The 21,102-nt window shown below is 37.5% G+C and overlaps 1 protein-coding gene across 1 annotated transcript in view; it reads right to left on the bottom strand.

Moving 5' to 3' along the window:
- The window catches only part of LOC132095184 (uncharacterized), a 34,438-nt gene extending 13,947 nt beyond the window's left edge, over positions 1–20,491 (bottom strand). The window contains exons 1-4 of the mRNA XM_059499982.1: positions 20,330–20,491; positions 3,705–3,834; positions 3,192–3,359; positions 28–165 (exon numbers count right to left, since the gene is read on the bottom strand). Coding sequence (XP_059355965.1) covers positions 28–165; positions 3,192–3,359; positions 3,705–3,834; positions 20,330–20,344 — 451 coding nt within the window. The 5' untranslated portion in view covers positions 20,345–20,491. The remainder of the gene's footprint in view (positions 1–27; positions 166–3,191; positions 3,360–3,704; positions 3,835–20,329) is intronic.
- Positions 20,492–21,102: the final 611 nt, after the last annotated feature.

Here is a 21,102-nt window from a genome sequence, read left to right as displayed (position 1 = left end):
TGATCTTCAATATATTTGAACACCTACATGTGTTGAAGAAGGGGTCATCATTCAAAGGCATACCATCAGCAGTGTAAAGGCATACAGACATGTTTCTGTCAACCTTGTTTTCATGGCAGATTCGCAACATCAGGTCCTCCACTGTATTTTGGGAGGGATCTATACCTGTACAAAGGGTGTAATGGAAAAAAAAAAAAAAAATTGTAAAACTGATAGTTCTAGTCCCTAACTATATTTGGCTAAAATAGGTATAAAGCTATTGTAAAATACTCTATAAAACACATAACAGTCATATTATAACAACAGTAAATTATTGTTCACATCCATGCCTATATGGATCTACAAAGCGGTGTCTGGAGTTGATGCTATAGGGAATGCCTTCAGCTACACCAAAACACACCAGTTCTATTAACAGACAGCAGTCCATGACATCATGAGCATAGCTTCTTTGTCTTCATGAACAGTAGTAGCAAGAGTTTTCGGCTGTATGTGCAGACATTTCATTACACTTGAGGACATACAAATCCTGCATTATGTCTTGGACTAGAGCACAAGTGTGCATGATTTCTTTCACAGAAATCACATGTTTGGACAAGTGCTTCATGGTGGAACATGTCGCTATATGGGAATTCGGAAGAAGGGAACTGCCCTTTCTATTGAATTACTTTCCCAAGATATCATTTCCAAATTATTTATATATTTTTTATTTTACAATAAATACCTTGCTTCATTTCCCATTCTTCCCTGAATAAGAGTAAAGTGAAAGTGATGTGACGTGTAGCCAAGTATGGAGTGCCATATTTGGAATTCACCCATCCAAGTGCACACACACACACACACACTGTGAACATGCGCTCAGATAAGTGTGCAGCCATTTTTACCTGCCCTGCAAGGGAAGGCGGGAGGTTGTAAAGGCAAGGGCTGCCTTTGCAGAGTATCAAAGCCAAGACACCTTCTCTTGCAATTAGAGAAATCGTGCTCTGGGGGAGGCTCCAATAAGCAGTGGCTCCGAATAACACATTTTTGCAGGCATTCTCAAGGCATTCCCCATAGCAAAGCAACTCCAGACGCCTTGTTCCCCTTCTCAGGAAACCATGGTTACAATCATAATCTGGATGTTTTTTTGTGTGTTTATTTTATAAACCCTTGTAAGGTAACTATTTTATCAAAGCAGTAACATGAAAAGGTGGTTTACATTAATGCTTGTAAAGGCTCTCTCATATTCCCCTTTACCCTTTTCTTAATTTCTAATTTTGATATAAAATGTACACTTTCACTTACTCTTAAAAGTTGGCATTGTGATATTATGGAAATTGAATTAAGTGATACATTTCTTGAGATGTTCCTCATTTTAAAAATAAAAAGTCTCTCTTAAATTGTGAACTATCATTGTAGATCCATTTTGGATCTCGGTTTTAAAAATGTTTTCTTTTTTCCCTTTGCGTTTCATTTTTCTGCACGTCTCTCTTTGTGGCACTGTTTTGAAGTGGGGGCAGAGTCAAGGGACGGGGGCGTGTACAACAGGCCTCCCTGGAAGTGACATCATCGGCCCGAGACGCAGCTCACTGATCCAGGTATTGTCATGACGAGCAGAGGCTTGCAAGTGGATCGTTTCTTTTAATTCAATAGCATTAAAACATTCATGTTTTCGTTTTATTTACTTTATTACCCAATGTATACCGTATTTTCCGGACTATAAAATCACACTTTTTTTTTTCATAGTTTGGCTGGTCCTGCAACTTATAGTCAGGTGCGACTTATAAAAATGAATTTGACATGAACCAAGAGAAATGAACCAAGAGAAAACATTACTGTCTACAGCTGCGAGAGGGCGCTCTATGTTTTCAGGGTAGACTACAGGAGCACTGAGCAGCATAGAGCGCCCTCTCGCGGCTGTAGATGGTAATGTTTTCTCTTGGTTCATTTAAAATTAATTTTGATAAATAAGTTGCACCTGACTATAAGTCGCAGAACCAGCCAAACTATGAAAAAAGTGCAACTTATAGTCTGGAAAATAAGGTATATATAATATATCCAAGTGGATGCTGCACACTGCTGGTGGTTGAGGAGAGACCCCCCACATGATTGTAAAGCGCTTTGGGTGGACAACAATACACAATAAAGCACTATATAAATGCATCATTCATTCATTCATTCATTCATATAGGCTAACCGTATATAATTGATAATATTATATTAATTAGGGCTATATTTTTATATTTATTATGCTTATTTTTAGGGCTGCTCCAATCACGATTGGCCGATCGTTAATGCACATCTCGTCAGTAAAGCCGGTTCTCTAATCAGCAGTAAATTCCATCAGGTGTGTGATTTCACATAGAGCAGTTGTTACTACACGGAGCCATTGTTAACTGAGAAGATGCGCAAATAAACGTTCATTTCAGCGTTTATTTGCGCATCTTCTCACTTAACAACGGCTCCGTGTAGTAACAGCTGCTCTATGTGAAATCACGCACCTGATGGAATTTACCGCTGATTAGAGAACCTGTTTTACTGACGAGATGCGCATTAACGATCGGCCGATCGTGATCGGCACAGCCCTACTTATTTTCCCCTTTCAATTCGTGTATTGCTTACCTAAAAAATAAAACGAAAACATGAATGTTTTAATGCTATTGAATTAAAGGAAACGATCCACTTGCAAGCCTCTGCTCGTCATAATACCTGGATCAGTGAGCTGCGTCTCGGGCTGATACGTCTGAAAGAGACGTGCAGAAAAGTGAAGTGCAAAGGGAAAATTGTATCGCAAGCTCAAACTAGACTGACATGCAAAATAAAAGCAGCGTTGCAAATAAACTAATAGAGATGACTATGGAAAATATGTATTGCAAAATCATTGCTTTCGCGCTGTTTCATTTATGTTTTGCAATTCTTAACTTTTGTTTGCAAAAAGCACATTTATTTTCCTCAATACTTTAATTTTCGTTTGCAAAACAATTTTTTTTTTGCGTATATACACAGCATTAAATTGACTCCATAGGCCTACCGTTCCTCTAGTTTTGAGTCACAACATTTCTTTGGATAGAGGGTGGATAGTAAAAGTCATAAACCCACCTAAAATTTAAGCACATGCATCTTTTGACATCTCTTAGTGCCCTTATTACTGTAATTGTCTTTTAGAATGAGAAACAACATTAGTGCAGTTTATGAAGTGTACTATAAAGATTTACCTCTGATCTCTTTTATCCCAGGACATTTTGGAAATCGGTAGGATATATGAAATGAATTAAGTGACTTCATTACAGTCATTCCTTGCATCTCTGGAACTGGTGCATTGCCAATTCTTCGCAGATAAGCAATCATATTGCCATACCGGTTCCTCTCTGCTTGTGAAAAATCTTTTAAAACAAAAAGAAAATTGGCAGTAATAATCAATATGGAGCTGGTTCATAAGAACATGTAGGGGAGAGTTGGGTATGACGCCAGTCACTACTGTAAGTTGGACCTCCTCCTTGACCATTTAGAAATCTTTTATTACAATCAAATATAGATAAAATTAATTTACTTGACAAGGCATTTAACCCATATGGCTCAACATACACTTTGACATGGTCCCAATATAGTGCACTTTCTTGCTAAGAGATAAAATGGTCTTTGTTGAAACCACCTTCTATAATGTCATGCATTATGAAGCATCAAAATAGCCAAAATGAGCCAAACAACAACTATAATAGAACTCATACCCATTGATTTTAAGGTCACATCATTGACGCTGTCAAAAAAATCCAGTTCTTCTTCAATCCCAAGATCAATGAATTTTTTGTAGTATTTATCCAGTCTGAACTTCTGAAGTAATGTGAATATTTTATCCATCTGAAACACACAATAATATAAATGTAACTTTTAAAAAGTAAAAAAAAAAGCAGTTTTCAGCATAAGGATGCACGATATTGGATTTTTGCAGACAAATAAGTTTCACTGATATCTTTCAACTCATTTTGGCAGACAGCCAATGCAGGTACCGATACATTTCCTATTGTTTGGAAACAACAAGTCTCTCCTGTACAGAGTTGAGCCCTGCGAGGGCCTCAAATCTAGGCCCAGCCCAGCCCTTGACAGCTTATCAGAATTTTCGGCCAGAGTCCAAATGAAGTCTCGCTGCCCCATTACACAGTTACTTTGCAGCCATTACAACAGAACAGTTTTGTTTTTAATGGCAAAGTGGTTATATTTAGTTTTGTTTCTTTAGGTTAATTTAGAAAAATATTTGGAATATTTTTTGTTTGTTAGATTTAAAGGTACAATTTGTAAGATATTTGCAGTAAAATATCCAAAAACCACTAGGCTAGTGTTACATATTTTGTCCAGCTGATAACTAACAATATCTCTAATGTTTTCAACTACTTGTAAATAGGGCTGTACGATTCTGGATAAATTGAGAATCACAATTTTTTTGGTCTCATATAGAGATCAAGATTCTCCTACGATTTTGAACTAAATAAAATAATGTGTTACAAAATGTTATTGCTGCAGTCTATTTAAAAGTGTCTAATTAATCTGAATGAATTATTAAACATTTTAATATACACTACCAGTCCAAAAGTCTTTGAACGGTAAGATTTTTATTTATTTTTTATAATTCTGTTCTGCTCACAGAGCCTACATTTATTTTATCCAAAATACAGTAAAAGTAGTAATGTTGTGATACATTTGTACAATTAAAAAAAAACTGCTTTCTATTGGAATATATATTTTTAATTTATTATTACTATTATCATTATCACAAGTATATAAATTAACACTTATTTTGCAAGAATTCTTTAAATTGATCAAGTTTGACAAAAACATTTATAACAAGATTTCTATTTCACATAAATTTTGTTCTTCTGAACTTTCAAAGAAACCTGAAAAAAATCTCCTCATCTGTTTTCAACAATAATAATAAATGTTTTTTGAACAGCAAATCAGAATATTAAAATAATTTCTGAAGGATCATGTGACACAGAGGACTGGAGTAATGCTGAAAATTCAGCTGTGCATCACAGGAATAAATGACATTTTACAGTAGAATTATATTCAAGTAGAAAGCAGTTATTTTAAATTGTAAAAATATTTCACAATTTTACCGAGCAGAAGAGACTTCTTTAAAAACATTACACATCTTACAGTTCAAAAACTTTTGACTGGTAGTGTACATATAATATATTTAAAACCCCAATTTTTTATATTAGAATGATGAAAAAGTTGTTTAAATCACTGATTTAACGACTCACTCATAAATCTTCTTACCTTGTTTCATTACTGGATGAATCAGCATTTTTGAACGATTCTCTTGAATGAAAAATTCATTCATTGACAAATACATTAAGTTACTTGTTGCCACCTAGTGGCAAAACAATCGACACGAACGTTATTTGAAGCGCAGTACTTTCAAAAGGGGATTTGCTCTATTTTGATCGCTTTCAGATAGATAATGTTTATATCTGAACTATAAACTTTATTCCAGTATTTCTGTGATAATATGAATGAATGTAAGACAGAAATAATACTGTGTAGTAGAAAAGACAGTTTGTGAAGATGTTTCTTAACCAAACATGGTAAAGTAACTGCTCTCTCTGTGTCAGCGGCAGTGCGAACACGGATTTGAATGATCCGGTAAAAGACTTTGTATAAGCTTTAATAGACTCGGGGAATCGTTGTCATTTAGAAATGAGATTGAGGGGCGTCTGAATCAAGATCTCGCTTGTGTTTTAGTATTAATCAACACGAACTGCCTAAAATAAAATCTATTAGTGGCGAAAAGGATCACAAAACTCACAGTTCAGATCGTTGTTAACTGAGAAGATGCGCAAATAAACGCTGAAAATGAACGTGGATTTGTGCAGCTTCTCAGTTAACAACGGCTCTGTGTAGTAACAGCTGCTCTATGTGAAATCACGCACCTGATGGAATTTACCGCTGATTAGAGAACCGGCTTTACTGACGAGATGAACATAACGATTGGTCGATTGTGATCGGCGCACCCCTAGAAAAAAAAAGCAGCTAAAAGGATCTGAAAGTTGGTAAATCTAGCGCTATAGTCGCCCTCGTGTGTGATGCGCAGGAGCTGATGGCAGTGGGCGGTGGTTATGTGTGGAGTTCAGCGGATATTGTGGATGAGTTCTTCTGTATCGGCAACATCCCGCTCTCTCTCGGTCCCATAGACTCCCCATGTTAAAATGCCGAACTTTACAGCAAGAAAAAAATTTACAGCCTGGTGCAAAAAACAATATTGGTCTATATAGCTAATTTTGCCCTTCATAACTGTGAGGGGGGTGAATTTTTTTAAAACTCATCCGTTTAAATTATATTTAGCCTTAAAGATCTGCATAGATACAGACGGTTGGTCTGGGAACGCCCCCGGGAACGCCCCGTCACGTGATGTGAATTTAGCCCGTGGGGGAAAACATTGCCTTGGCGCCAATTGAAATACACGGGACAATCACGCTGAAGAGTTGCGGTGTCGTTTTCTGTACCTCCAATAAACTAACAAATTATGAATTGAAGTTCTACATCCTTCCTAATAAACATACAGAGCCGGAAAGGATGACAAAATGGCTACAAGCAATAAGTTGTGAGGATGATCAAGGGAAGTTGTGGAATCCCAAGACTAAGCATGTGTATGTGTGCAGTCGGCATTTCATCACAGGCAGGATATAGTAACATCGTGTTCATTATTAACGCTATCAAAACTGTGTAAGGTTGTTTCAGAAAGTGGCATGCATATATAATTAGCCTTATCATTCTACCTGAAGCAAAACTATGTAACGTTAGCCTAGTGTTGAACATAAACCCACTTAAAAAAGCGTGTGGACACGTAACAACTTAGTTTTGTGTCAGAACTTTTACACCTTCATTCATAAATTCACCCCGTCTGTGTTTGTGAAACGATTGAATCGCGGAATCCAGTCAAAAATAGAACTTGCTGTATAAAGCAGAACGTCAAGGATTTGGGCTATTTTTGAATGAATACATCTATATTAGGGCTGTAAAATGAATCAAATATCGATATGGACTAGTGTATATGAATATTAAAGTTAAAAGAGACTACAATTGTTCTACGTGTCTCTGGGAATGAGCACTCAATAGGTGCATTTTTGTCATTCAGATACACACGATGTTCGCAGTGTTTTCCCCCACGCCGACTCCGCCCTCGCCACGCCCCCAGCTATGACTAGATGCCGACTGTATCTATTAATTAAGGGCATGGCCACTTGAGTGACAAGTGGATTGCCGCATCTGTCACCGGCGTCGAACCAGGTGGGCGTGGATTCAGCAAGCAGCTGCCGCCTTTTTGCCCATTTTCGATTGTCACGCGGTGGCACTCCCCCAAGATGGCGATGGCCCGCTCTGCACACTTTGAGCTTTAAAAACACTCTTCAGGAGTCTAGGAGTGACGTCACGGACACTACGTCCATGTTTTTATACAGTCTATGGTATCATCACGTCCTACAGCGTCAGTTTCGGAACTTTCAGAATTCGCTAAAGTGCAGCAGTGAAAAGGGACCCCTCTCAGATGCATTCTGAACATTAGTTAAAAGACACCAATATTGCAGTTTGTTAAAAATTCCTATCATAAGAAAAATAAACACCGTTATTTTTACAGAAAAACAGGGAAAAAACAAAGAATATCATTTAGCACGTACATGTAGTATGTCAATTCTGGATTAGAGTTGCAACTAACGATAATTTTTTCTGTCGACTAATCTAACGATTATTTTTTCCGATTAGTCGACTACTCTAACGATTATTTTTATTACAATAAATAATCTAATGTTCTTTTTTTTGATTAGCTAATGAATCCTTTGGATAACTTTACAAAAAAATATAAGTACAACTTCTAATATAATATTTCAACCTTTATTCATTTTCAACCAATGTGGTTGAAGTTTTTACAGTATACAAAAATAAAGAGGCAAAGGGAATTATTTTACTATGGTAAATGAGTTTAAGATAGCGTTTATAATTAAACCACAGTAGCCACAAATTTACAGTTGTCTGAACAGTGGTTTGTGACTGTTGTCTCGCGGCGCGCTGTCTTTTAAAGGGCCATTCACATATTCACAAGTTCGTTATTTCCAATGTAGGCGCGCGGTATGCACGCTCATAATGGAAGCGACGCGGTCGCGACGCACATGCCAAAACAGGCGCGTCCGCACCGCATAGTTAAAAACATCTCAACTTTTCAGAATGCCGCAAGCGCACTGCGGGTCATGTGACAAGAACTAATCAAATCAGCTTCATCCTTTCCCGTAACATTGAAAACTCAGCTAAGGTGAGGGAACAGCTGATCATAGCTGTATATGGATTGCCATTTTGAAATAAATTTTGTAGCAGAGCTACTGCAAGCGATTTTTAGTGCTGCAAATCCATTTATCCTTCTGCTGAAATTTCCGCGTCTTCATGGAGAGAGCACTTCATGGTTGCTTAGCAACGGCAGACGCCCCAGGTGCGCAACTGCCCGAGCGCTTTTGAAAGAAGGAGAAAGCGGCGCGACTAGCGTTTTCCACGCATTTTTGGGCGCGATGTGAACGCCCCTAACGCGTGTTCGAAACCCGCGCCAACAGAGACTTTATTTTTTATTTTATCCTTACTTCAGCCGCTACGGTGATCATACCAATAACTTGTAATCTTTACAAGAATATCAGAATCATGCAATGAACAAGTCTGCGTTTATTAGACACTTAAATATCACATCAGTTTGTGCTTTTAGAATCGCCGAATCTGCTGCGGTCGTTCCATTACATCTGCAGCAGAGACCTGAACCAGGAAGTTGGTCACCAGATCACACGGTAACCAGTTAAACCGTAACACCGGAGAGCGCCAGGATGTTTTTATCTGAGGTGCTCGTGCGTCGCATTTGTGCTGCCATGGTAGACCATATCGGTTTTGCAAAGGGAACAAAGGGCCATTTTATTTGGCCTCCGTTTAAAGTATTCCCATACTTTTGATAACAGTGGTCTCTATTTTTGTGATAGAATGCAACTTTCGCCATTCCCAGTATGCCATTACGTGAGATGTAAACAGTGTGACGTGCAGCACTATTCTGGATTATGTAAGACTGGCTCGTTCTGTCTTTCTCTCGCTCTCTCTGACTCACACAGACACACACACACACACACGTGTGAGAGAAAGCGACGTCGAGTCTTGCGCCTAGAGCTTATGGTACATCAAACACAGGTGCACTGCGCGTCCATTGAGAAGCATGCTTCGTTCTTTATCAACCAAAGCTGGTCGCGGGGGTGCCGCACTCACCATCTTTCGATTCACTTTTGCTGTTTAACCAATGAGACGAGACGGGTACTGTGGCCATGTGTGGTGTTCGTCAACGCACCTTTGGAGAGAAGTGAACCTGACAGATCGGCTAGTATCAGTGTATCGATACTTAGAGAAATTAGTATTGGTACCATATTCAGATATTTTAGAATCGATACTTATCGAAATAGATTGGACAACACTAGTATAGTACCGCAACATTTTCTGCGGCAATACTCTATCGATACAAAGCATCGATCTTTTAGAATACTATTTGGTAGAATAATAATATCTATTTCTTTACAATCCAATGTATGGACTTCGGATTTGTTCTTTGAAAAGAACCGGAACCGTGAGCAATTTCTAAGTTTTGGTCCCGAAAACGGTTCTGGTGAAACACGTGACCAAGTGCTGCGAGCAGCCTTACGCCGGTGTTCTGAATATTAGGCGTTTCCCGTAAAGCAGCGGTTCTCAGTAGCAGTCCTCGCGCCCCACTGCTCTGCACATTTTGAACGTTTGGCGCTTCAGACATTTGTTCTATTTGAACATAAGTGCCCTGCGAAGTGGACATCACAGGATATTCAGCCATGATTCCAGTTCGAAGCGAACGTAGCTATATGTTCCAATCAAAGTGAAAAGTGCGCAAGACATGAATTTAAATTGTATTGATTTACAGAGGTATATGATGTCACAGTTGTCCATGTTTAAAGACGCTGCACAGCACAAATCAGTGAATGAATGTTTCGATGTGAGGTAAACTTCAACAGATTTCCCCTGCTCAGGGAGTAGGGAGCAATGAACAATTGGAACACAGTTCATGCACGGAGTTAATTTCTAACGAGCTGATTATCTGAATCAGGTGTGTTAACAGAGAAACGTGCAAAATATACAGAGCAGTGGGGCGCGAGGACTGGAATTGAGAACCGCTGCTGTAAAGGATGACAAACCGAATAACAGACTGTTGCGCTGTCCCGTCTTTAATTGCCGAACACATTGTTTCCCACGACTGTATGTGCACTCGCGCCTTTGATAACTGCACATCGTTTTGTCTGACTGTACATCTAAATGGCAGCACGCTGCACCTGCCGCCACTAATTTGCATTATATTTGTCCTATATTGTCATTAATATACATACTGGCTTCAACTTGGACCACTAAATAAATAGACTGCTATTGTTATGCAAGTATGAGGGTTAGATTATTTAGTGTACAGGTCATTTCAAGAGTGATAAACAAAGTGATAGAAAATATTTATTTTAATGCATTTTAAATGTTTAAAAATGTGGAAACCACTCATTGCATCACACCATCTCCTGACTGCATTATTATTTGTAAAATAGGGACTTTATGGAGAGTGTGCATACATGTTTATAAGTTTAACCGTTTATATTTCATTAATTAAGGGAAATTAACAAGTGTCTCAGCCCTCAAGGGACTATTTGGCCAACAAGCTTATTCCTGCTTGAAAAGCAAAACGTTATTGATAGTGTAAAAAAAAAATCAACTTTGAAACATGCTGATTGATGGACTAGCATTACTCAACATTACTTACTACCCTCCAGCAACGCTACATTCAGTGAAGGTAAAATAGTAAAAAAAAAAAAAAAAACAGTTCATTTAAATGGAACCAGAAGCCGAACCGGAAAATTTCTAAAAATACCCAACCCTACTTATGAAGATCTGTACACTGTAATATATGTTGCATTTTGACATTGCCAACCTTTAAATTAAGTTGACCATAAGTAATAAACAGTATTGAGCATTGAGTAGTTGAGTATTGTGCATTTTTCCTTACCACTATTTCTTAATAATAGTTTAATGATTTTAATGGAACCGGAATCAGAACCGGAACCGTTAGGTGGAACCGGAACCGGAAAATTTCTAACGATTCCCAATCCTAGTAGGGACGCACTAAGTTTTCAGCATCTGAAAATTATCAAAAGAGAAAAAAGGATGAAAATGCAAGCAAAAAAAAAAGTCTACGGCAACAGAAAATTGATGTGCTGTATACTTGGCCCCTGTTTGCAGTAGCGCTACTGTGCTGTAACAGGTTGTAGGCTAGTTCAGCTGTACTGGACAATGCTGGTAAAATGATTCTACCATCAGCAGTGGTGTAATGTAACAAAGTAAAAATACTTACTAGTATTTTTGGGGGTATCTGTACTCTACTTGAGATTTTATATATTTCAGGCAACTTTTACTCCACTACATTTCCTAATTAAAATGTATACTTTTACTCCGATAAATTTCCCCAAAGTAAAATCATTACTTACTATAAAATAGAACACAGACTTGCAGGAAAGCAGGTTTGACGAATCGGTGGTCTGGCATTTGCTAGTTAGACTCATAAGAACACTGTTGTTTATGTGCAAACAAGTGCGTGCCACGCACAACCGCGGATGATTTCATTTCCCACTCAAGTCGAGTCGGGGTGTGCGATACAGCATCGTCTGCGATATGGTAAAAGTGTTGTTGTAATGATGTGCCACCAAAAAAAAAAAAAAAAAAAAAAATCACCAACCACACAGAGTGCATGCAAAATTATTTGTCTAAATCCTTCTGTATGCTTTTTATTATTTATATAATTTCATGTAGGCCTAGTTAAATTAATTTATATCACAGAGTACAGTTTTTCTGCGAATGCATGAACAATTTTATGCAAGTTCAGTAAAGCAATAAATGACTTACATTTTAGACATAATATTGCTTGTTTTTGCTCAGTTATGCCAATGAAAATAGTTCCAAATAGATCACAGCACTGTTTTGCGTCTCAGGGGACAGTGTTTACTCATTGAATGAATCTGTTGACTCTTAATGACTCAAACATTCACATGCGGTCACCTACTGGCAGTTTTAATTTCACAATTCAACCTTTCTTTCATGTTTAAAATTATTTCAAATATAAATTTTCAGCATTTTGTTCAAAACAAAACATGAGGCCTATTTTTACATTTGTATCTGCAGTTTTAATGCATCCATGTCCCCCTATTAGATACAGTTCAGACCAAAAGTTTGGACACACCTTCTCATTCAAAGTTTTCTTTATTTTCATGACTATGAAAATTGTAGATTCACACTTAAGGCATCAAAACTATGAATTAACATGTGGAATTTTATACATAAAAGTGTGAAACAACTGAAAATATGTCATATTCTAGGTTCTTCAAAGTAGCCACCTTTTGCTTTGATTTATGGCTGTAGCTATTGAATATTTTAGTAATCGAGTATTCTACCAAAAATTCCATCGATTAATAGAGTAATCGGATAAAATGTGTTTGTTTAATTAAAGTGCAATATTAATTATGCAAGAGAAAATAAGACTCCTGGGTCTTGTGACGGTCACCGGAGGGACCGCACGTTCAACATGGACGTTAATACGCACACATACGCACAAACACACACACAGAGACTGCTTGGTGATACAAGAGTTTATTGTAATTATTGATCAGAGAGTGAATGAAATACCTGTAAACTATGTGTATTATTCCCGTGTAGCATTTATCCCGTGATTTTTATTGTCCTGGGTAGGGTTGCACCAGCCGTTCGTAAGTTCTTACTTAAACTGGAACGTAAAGTCCAAACTAGAGGCTTAGTAACTACTAGCTAGTTTATAACTAACTATGTACTTTATTCGGTTGCACCATTTATTCTTAAGGCAGAACGTAGCTAGAAGGTCGTAAGCTCTCCGTAAAGTAATGCATTGTCGCATAGAATGACGTCTATTTTTCTTAACCCAATCACAAGCCTTCTAATAGGTAAATAGGAAATAGTCTGAACAGCGCGTAATTTGAAACTCATTCTTGACTGGCCTAAACTGAAAGTTAAAAAAGACATTAAAGCACACGTTATCGAAGTCAAAACATTACACTTAATTGAAAATATCTATCCCACACATGGAGGAGAAAAGAAACAGGAAGAAAAATTTCAGTCATGAAGAAATTCTTATTTTAATTGATGGATACAAAGAAAACAAAACAGTCCTTGAAAGCAAATTAAACCTCTGTCACAAACCGGAAAAAGGTGAGATTTGGCAGGACATAAACAAAATAAATGCAAAAGGCTGTGAGCAGAGAGAGATAAAGGAAGAGAGAAAGGAAGAAGTGGAGCGACCTAAAGACACAAGCAATCGAGGATTTTCCTCGCACAAAACATGTGCCCACTGGAGGTGGTCCGAGACCGGAGCCAAGCCCATATTCAACCGTTATCCTGGAAATAATTGGCGACAACTCACCCACCGTCTGCGGAATCACTGGAGTTGAAAGTGGAAGTGAAGCCACAGACGACATTGCTCAAAGTATTTATTTCTTATTATTTTATTCTTATAATGTTACCTAAAAGTAGGCTACATATTGTGCCAGTAATATTAGATGAGCAAATATGAAAGCCACGGAGTGGAAAAAAACCTGTATTTTCTGACTCGCAGTTGTGAGAGAAAAAAGTCAGAGTAACATTATTATTATTATTATTATTATTATTATTGTTGTTATTATTATACACTTCATACTTTAATGCAAAGTGAATTAGGACACAATTCTATAAAGTTACAAAAGCAAGTTCTTGTTTATTCATCGGCAGGTGTTGCATCAAGTCAGCCAACTTGCGACAGCCAACTCGCAACAGAAACTTGCGCTGAAAACACTGTAGCGCCAGCATCAGCGGGAGATCTGCCTGTCCTTCGTACAGACAGCCCAGAGAGCACACAAGACAAAGAACCGCTAGTCGAAAATACAAGGAAAAGTAGACGTCCAAATGAGCAGGATGAAGACATAAACTATAGCCGCTGTAAGCTTATCAAACTCGAACGTGCGAAAGTAGAAGAGGAGATCTTGAAAATAAAAAGTGAACTGAAAAAGCTTGAACTCGAAAATGTGAAATTAAACCTAGAAATCATTAAATTGCAAGAGGAGTTAAAGCCTCTTGGCTACTCCTTCAACATCGTTGAAATGTAGTCATATTGATATTTAATTGCCAATTGTTTAAGGGTAATGGTTAAAGCGTGTAATTTGTTGAGACCTATAGCTGCTCATTATTAGTATATTTAATAACTTGATTGCACCACATTTATGTTTTAGTATTTATTATTCTTGTATATGTGTGTGCAGACACCATTAAATAAATTTGACAAGAAGAAAAATTTTACAATAAATGTTTTCGGATATGTCATTGAATTCACAACTGAGAGATATTAGATTACAAATGGTGTTGATGAAGAATGAGGTGAGATGAGGAATATATACAATGAATGGAGGGTACAGTTTAATTAATTAAAAATAGTTTATGAAAACAATACGGTTTAAAAAAATAGGTATTGTAAATAATTTGTGTATGGACTTATACATAAAAGGACTATTTTGTGTTATAGAGTAGTTTAATTGAAATGATTCTGTGTGATGAAACGCCTGACAGTTACACCCTCCTGCACTTCTGGGTCTTGAAATTGTCTGCAGTGCTCTTCCTGTGGGACCTCCTCAATCTCTTCACCTCCCAGATCATCAAGTGGCATTTTCCACAGCATGGCCAAATTATGCAATACAATGCATGCTCCTATCACCTTTGCTGCTCTCTCTGGCTCCATTGCAATTCCTAACGATCACATTTGGAGTGTATTAAAAACTTGTACTTTATTTGAAATATTAGCCAGTCTAAACTGATAAAATAATCAAACAAATTAAAATCTGCTATCATACCCCTATGAAGACATGACCACCTTATTTTTAATACACCTATACTTCTTTCCACTGTTACCCGTGTTTTGGTATGTGCAGAATTGAATTTTTCCTCTGCCTGTGTGGAAGGGTTTAGTTATGGTGTCATCAGCCACTTTTTAAGGGGGTAGGCAGAATCACCCAGCAGAATGCCACGATACTCCCCAGAATCAAATTTTTCAAATATGTTTGACCTTCTAAGGATGAAACTGTCGTGCTTTGAACCTGGCCATCTTGCAACACAGTTTAAAAAACAAACTCGGGTCACAGATGACTTGGGTGTTTAGTGAATGGAAGCCTTTCCTATTCACAAACGCATTCTCATCTACTGTGGGTGCTTTTATCCTGATCTATGTCCCATCAATGCAGCCAAGTACATCAGGGAAACCGGCAATGGCACGTAGTTATTCATGTGGCGACACAAGGCTAGTGACACCCTGCGGATCACTCTACATACTGTAGATCTATGAATCTGTATGCAATCGCCGATTACATTTTGCATTGATCCAGTTGCAAAAAAATGTAAGGCGACACACACTTGAAGGCTTGTCTCGTGCTGAATATCAGACGCTATCATGTCCATTATCCGCATTATGCCCTCTCTTTTAAAGTGCAAACGAGCATATATGTCGACATCATAATAAATATCCAACGGATGATGTCTGTCTCGTAAAACTCGTTGACGAACTTGCGGCTCTTCATGATCAAATATGAGCTCATCAATGTGATCTAATCTGGCTGACATCTTATTCCGACCGTTATTCATGGACAGAGGCTTCCGTAAATATTTAGTTACAACGTATATTTACGTTTAAACTAAGTTTAATGGTGCAACGCAAAAATATTTAGTAGTCCGTAAGTCGTAACTTAGTGTCCATTTACGTCAAACTAGGCTAAGTTATAACTAACGCACAGCTGGTGCAACCGGCCCCGGGTAAGAAACAATGGCATGAATTATTGGTTCCGCTTAGGGTGGGAATCTACCATTTATTAATTGAGCGTGGGGGTTTCAGGGGCAACGTGGCCGAGTTGTTGCTGTTGTTTCCTGTTTAATGTGAACGAATTAATAACATCAAAGTAGATTTATCAAGTAGAACATCATGCCAATATGTTTCTTTCAGACTCTGTATATTTAAGGGAACATGTGTAAAGTGTTTTCTGTGAGTTTGTCCCTCCATATGTGGTAATGGTGCTGGCCATCAGTATAAATCTGAATGTCTTTGTAATGGAAGGTAGTCTTTGTTTGTTTCTGCAGTGGAGAGTGTGGCCTGAGGGTTGCAGGTATTTTATTCACTCTCTGATCAGTAATTACAATAAACTCTTGTATCACCAAACAGTCTTGGTGTGTGTTTGTGTGTATTAACGTTCATGTTGAACTAAGTTTCCTTTTTTCTTTCAATTGCTCTAGACAAGTATTTTGGGTGAACTTTTTTATTGAATGCTAGACATCAAGTTGTAGTTATTTTCATCTGAAAGAAGAACTTTTTTTCAGTAAACTAGGCCCTATGTGTTCAGTAAGCTTGTTTCAGTAAGCTATGTGTTTTCAAGGCTTCAAGGTTTTATTGAATGCTATCTCTATACAAGTGCAAAGTAATGCATTCTTAGTCAGTCTTTTATTTTGTAATTTTAAGAGCAATAAACATATATTGCAATGTTAAGGAATTCATGTTTTTTCATTCAGATATGTAAATCAACATGTATAAATTGTTAGTAGTCAATTAATGGGGAGATAATCGAAATCGAATCGGTCTGAAAAAATTAATCGTTAGATTAATCGATGCATCGAAAAAATAATCGCTAGATTAATCGTTAAAAAACCACTGCTGACTCCTTGCAGTATGTGATTTCGGAAGCAGCGCTTGTGTCTCCTTCCACTTTGTGGGTGACGTAAACGCGTTGGGTCACATTAAAAAAATAATTGCGAAAGAACCTGACGTGAGATTTAAAATAAATTAAAAGAGGCTTCGAGGCAGAGGAATTTGCCTCGATCATTTTTTGTAATCGAGTTACTCGAGGAATCGTTTCAGTCCTACTTTGATTACTGCTTTGCACACTCTTGGCATTCTCTTGATGAGAATGCATCTAATTTTGCCAAAGCATTCAGAGTGTGTCAGCCCTTTAATTTGTAGTCTGAATCTGAAAACGAAGGTGATTGTCCATCACCAGATGCGGTTGAAAGAGCTTCTATGACATCTGTAAAAGTCGGTTCCTCAGTTTAGCCTCCCTCCACACTACAGGAAGGTAAGAAAAACATCAAAGTAGTCCATGTGACATCAGAGGGTCAGTTATAATATTTTGAAGCATCGAAAATACATTTTGGTCCAAAAATAGCAAAAACTACGACTTTATTCAGCATTATCTTCTCTTCAGTGTCTGTTGTGAGGGAGTTCAAAACAAAGCAGTTTGTCATATCCGTTTCGCGAACAAATCATTAGATGTAACTTTAACCGGATCTTTTTGAACCAGTTCACCAAATCGAACTGAATCGTTTTAAACAGTTCGCATCTCCAATAGGGATGGGCGTTTTCCGCAAATATCACATTCGAATATTTGAGCTCACAAAAAAACGAATATTCTAATATTCATTTATTTAAATTAAAGTTTAATGAGACAGACGTTATTTTTCAGCAACGTTTATGGTTTCCGTCATTTTTGAACAAGCTTATACACAATAAGCTTGAACATTACGCTACATCGTGTTTTGTATCAAAAACCTTTAACAATGTGTGCAAACATTCAAAAAAGTACAGATTAAAAGCAAAAAAAAAAAAAGCGAACAAAGAAAAAACGTAAATAAAGCAGCCTGCAGCAATTAGGCTATTGTACAGAACGTAGCCTACATTTAACTTGGAAACTTTTAAACTGTCAGCACATTTTTTTTTTTTTTTTTTCAATTGTTTTACATGTTCTTGTTAAGGAACACAGGCATGACAACATGATCGGGGGAAAGTCGGCTCCTTAGTCTGTTAACAATAAGGCCGGCTGCGGAGAAAACGCGCTCTGACGGTACAGACGTTGGCGGGACTCACAAATAACGGTGTGCTAAGAGACTAAGTTTTGTGAAGCGCTTCGTGTTTTCGTTTCACCACTGAATGGGATCCTCATCTGGTGGAATACATGGCTCCAGCAAGAACTGTTCCCACTCGTCTCGGCCGGACTCTCTGTATAGTCATCGCTGAAGAACTGGCTCAGCCTTTTCCGACGAGTGGGCATTGCCGGATCCTCTTCATCGTTGGTGGTGGTGGCTGCATCTGCGCCACTCTGATAATGAAAATGCTCTGATAATGTTCAAAAAGTTTTTTCTTTCTTACTTCTCTCATGTTTTCGTCGAGGAACTTGAGATGTTTGTGCCAAGGGTCTAGGGCGGACACGAGAAGAAGACTTTTCCCTGCATACTCCAAGTTAAAGGTGTTTATTCATTGCTTGAGAGATGCCGCAACAATGTTCTTGAATTCGTTCTTTTTCTGTGATTCTCCACAGCATATTTCAAGCACTGTAAAAGACAGCAGTTCTTGTTCATTCATTAATTTTTTTTTTTTTTGCTTACAGAAATCTTCAAATATGCGGTAGAGAATCACAGAAAGTGACCGAATTAGGTTTTATTGAGGTTTTTTTTTTTTTTTTTTTTTTTACGGCAAGCAAAAATATAGCGAAATTCGAATATCATTTTTATTTATCGAATAATTACAGCAGAACGAATATTCGAATGTTCGACTATCCGTGCACACCCCTAGTCTCCAATACAAATTAATCCACAAACAGAGCTGCCAACTCTCCTGCATTCACCGTGAGACACACGCAATTTAGACTTTTCACACGCCCAGAAAAATCACGAAGCAAAGAGGACATGGAGACTGACAGACTAGACAGAGCAGGTTACTTATGATAATAAAAAAACCTCAGTTCTCAGATTCTGTCACTTTTATTAGGAAATTCAAACAATACATACCGTTTTGGCGCTTGTAAATGTGACGCGACAGATCCCTAGCGGCACGTGAACCTATCATCTCAACTAAATAAACACGAATGAACAATGTTGAAAGATACAGTACAACTTACCGAAATGTATATTCCTCATACATAATATCGACCAATCAATCAAACAATCAAAGAGGTCAATAAAACAGCTGGAGAACAATTCTGTCACATAACATTTACCTCAGGAAAGCCATTTGATTACCATAATAAGCTATAGCAATTTATTTGGCTAGAAAAAAAGAGCTATAGAGAATATTGAGCTAAATATGTGTACTATTATTATATTTTTACTTAGGCCTATATCATTAAATAAAGTTGTTATTATAATAAAAAAACGCATTATATTTAATTTGAATTATTTTTAATCTTAAATAATACTGCCAGCTGATAGGGCTCTCTGTATGTTTACAGCATTAGGTGAGTTGTTTTTTTATTGAGAAAAATTAATGCTTATCTTGTGTAGCCTATTTATCCAAATGAGTCAATATTAAAACAAATCAAACTGAATCGAATTGAAATAATAAAAAAGCTTAGCTTACCAGAAATTGTACTAAAAACATTGTAACATGTTGTCACTAAACCTAATAAAATTCAGTTTAGTTACTAATATGTTTTGACAATCATACAATACACTTATTGTGATGCAATTTTTTTTTACAAGAACCGGTTGCATCGGTTTTCGGATCACCAGTAGTTCTTTCGGACAGTTCGATTCAATAAACCGGTTGAAGAAAACGACAGTTCGATTCAATAAACAGGATGAAGAAAACGGTTCACCGGTTCTTTTGCGCTCGACATAACGGCATCATTGTCGATTATTGCCCTTGATTCAAGTCTTCGGTTTACTCGCGCTCATAACATTAGCACAGAATCAGTTCAGAATCGATCACCAAAAGAATCAGTTCGGTTCAGACACTGTATGTCAGTCTGCTTCACCCTGAATCACACATGCGCAGTATCATCAGCTCCTCGGTTCTCGAATCGGACGCGTCTGACAGAAACGGTTCTTGACTCGACAACGAGTCAGTCTGTTGTTCATTATCTGACTCGGCGTTCATCTTCAGTTCTCTCTTACGTTATAGTACTAATTTAGTTTTAATCGTTTAATCACCACCACAGCGTCTTGTGTCTATTGGCAACACGCACGATTTGTGTTGATTGCAAGTGACGTCACAGGTACTGAGAGTGCAAGTGACATTGTAATTTAGTTTATTTTTCTTGTCCTCACCACCTGGCTACTGTTATAAAATGTTGAGAGATTCAAGCAAAAAGTTATCAATAAATAGAACAAAATACTAAAATAAAGACTGCAAGTGACGTCGCAGTCAATATATATTGTTCGTAAACATAACATTGTGAAAATACAAACCAATATATGTATATTTTCTTACCTTGCCAGCAGACATCACGGTGCTGCAGTAAATTAAACCGTGTAGATTCTCTCTGAGGCAGAAGTTGTCATAGTTTGGTAATCTTCTCTAGTGGTGTTGCCTTCGTTCCCTTTCCCCAGCCACGAGGAAACGACCTCTCCACATTTTCCCGCCGCTATGATGGATTCTTACTTCCGTTTGGGTGCGCTTGTGTTCCGGTATTTAGCGCGCATGCGCGCAGCAGCGATTGTGTACTATTAAGATGTGTTTATTGTTTGTTTAAACTGGTGTATAGGACTGTTCGATTCCACAATTTTTGGAATCGATTCCAATTCCTGGTCCTGGAATCGACTCCAAGAATCGATTCCTCACTGTTTTTTTCGATTCTTTTCCATTTTCTTTTTTTTAGATTAAAAGGAACCTTATCTCACCATGATGACTGCAGGATAGGTCATATAATGTATCCTTCCTATAATATGAAGCTTAAAAAAAATAAATTGACGATACGAAAATTTTTGTTTTTTCAGCTTTGCCCTTGAAATTAGCATAGAGGAAATTAGTCATAGCCCAGCTCAGCAGGGACATGCGTTTATCGCATGAATTAAATAAGATATGAAGTGTCTACAATAAATGTGCACAATTCAGCTGAATGATGAAGTTTACTTTGTATACTTTGCACAATATTAACAAACCGTAGACTGAAACAAATAACCAGAAAATTAATGACTGATAGAGCTCTGTCAATCAGATGCGCTCTCGTCCACTGATCTATGCTCGTGACGTATTATTTATAA

The sequence above is a fragment of the Carassius carassius genome, chromosome 19, assembly GCF_963082965.1.
Source record: "Carassius carassius chromosome 19, fCarCar2.1, whole genome shotgun sequence".
Taxonomy (NCBI): domain Eukaryota; kingdom Metazoa; phylum Chordata; class Actinopteri; order Cypriniformes; family Cyprinidae; genus Carassius; species Carassius carassius.
This window is presented reverse-complemented; position numbering and strand designations above follow the sequence as displayed.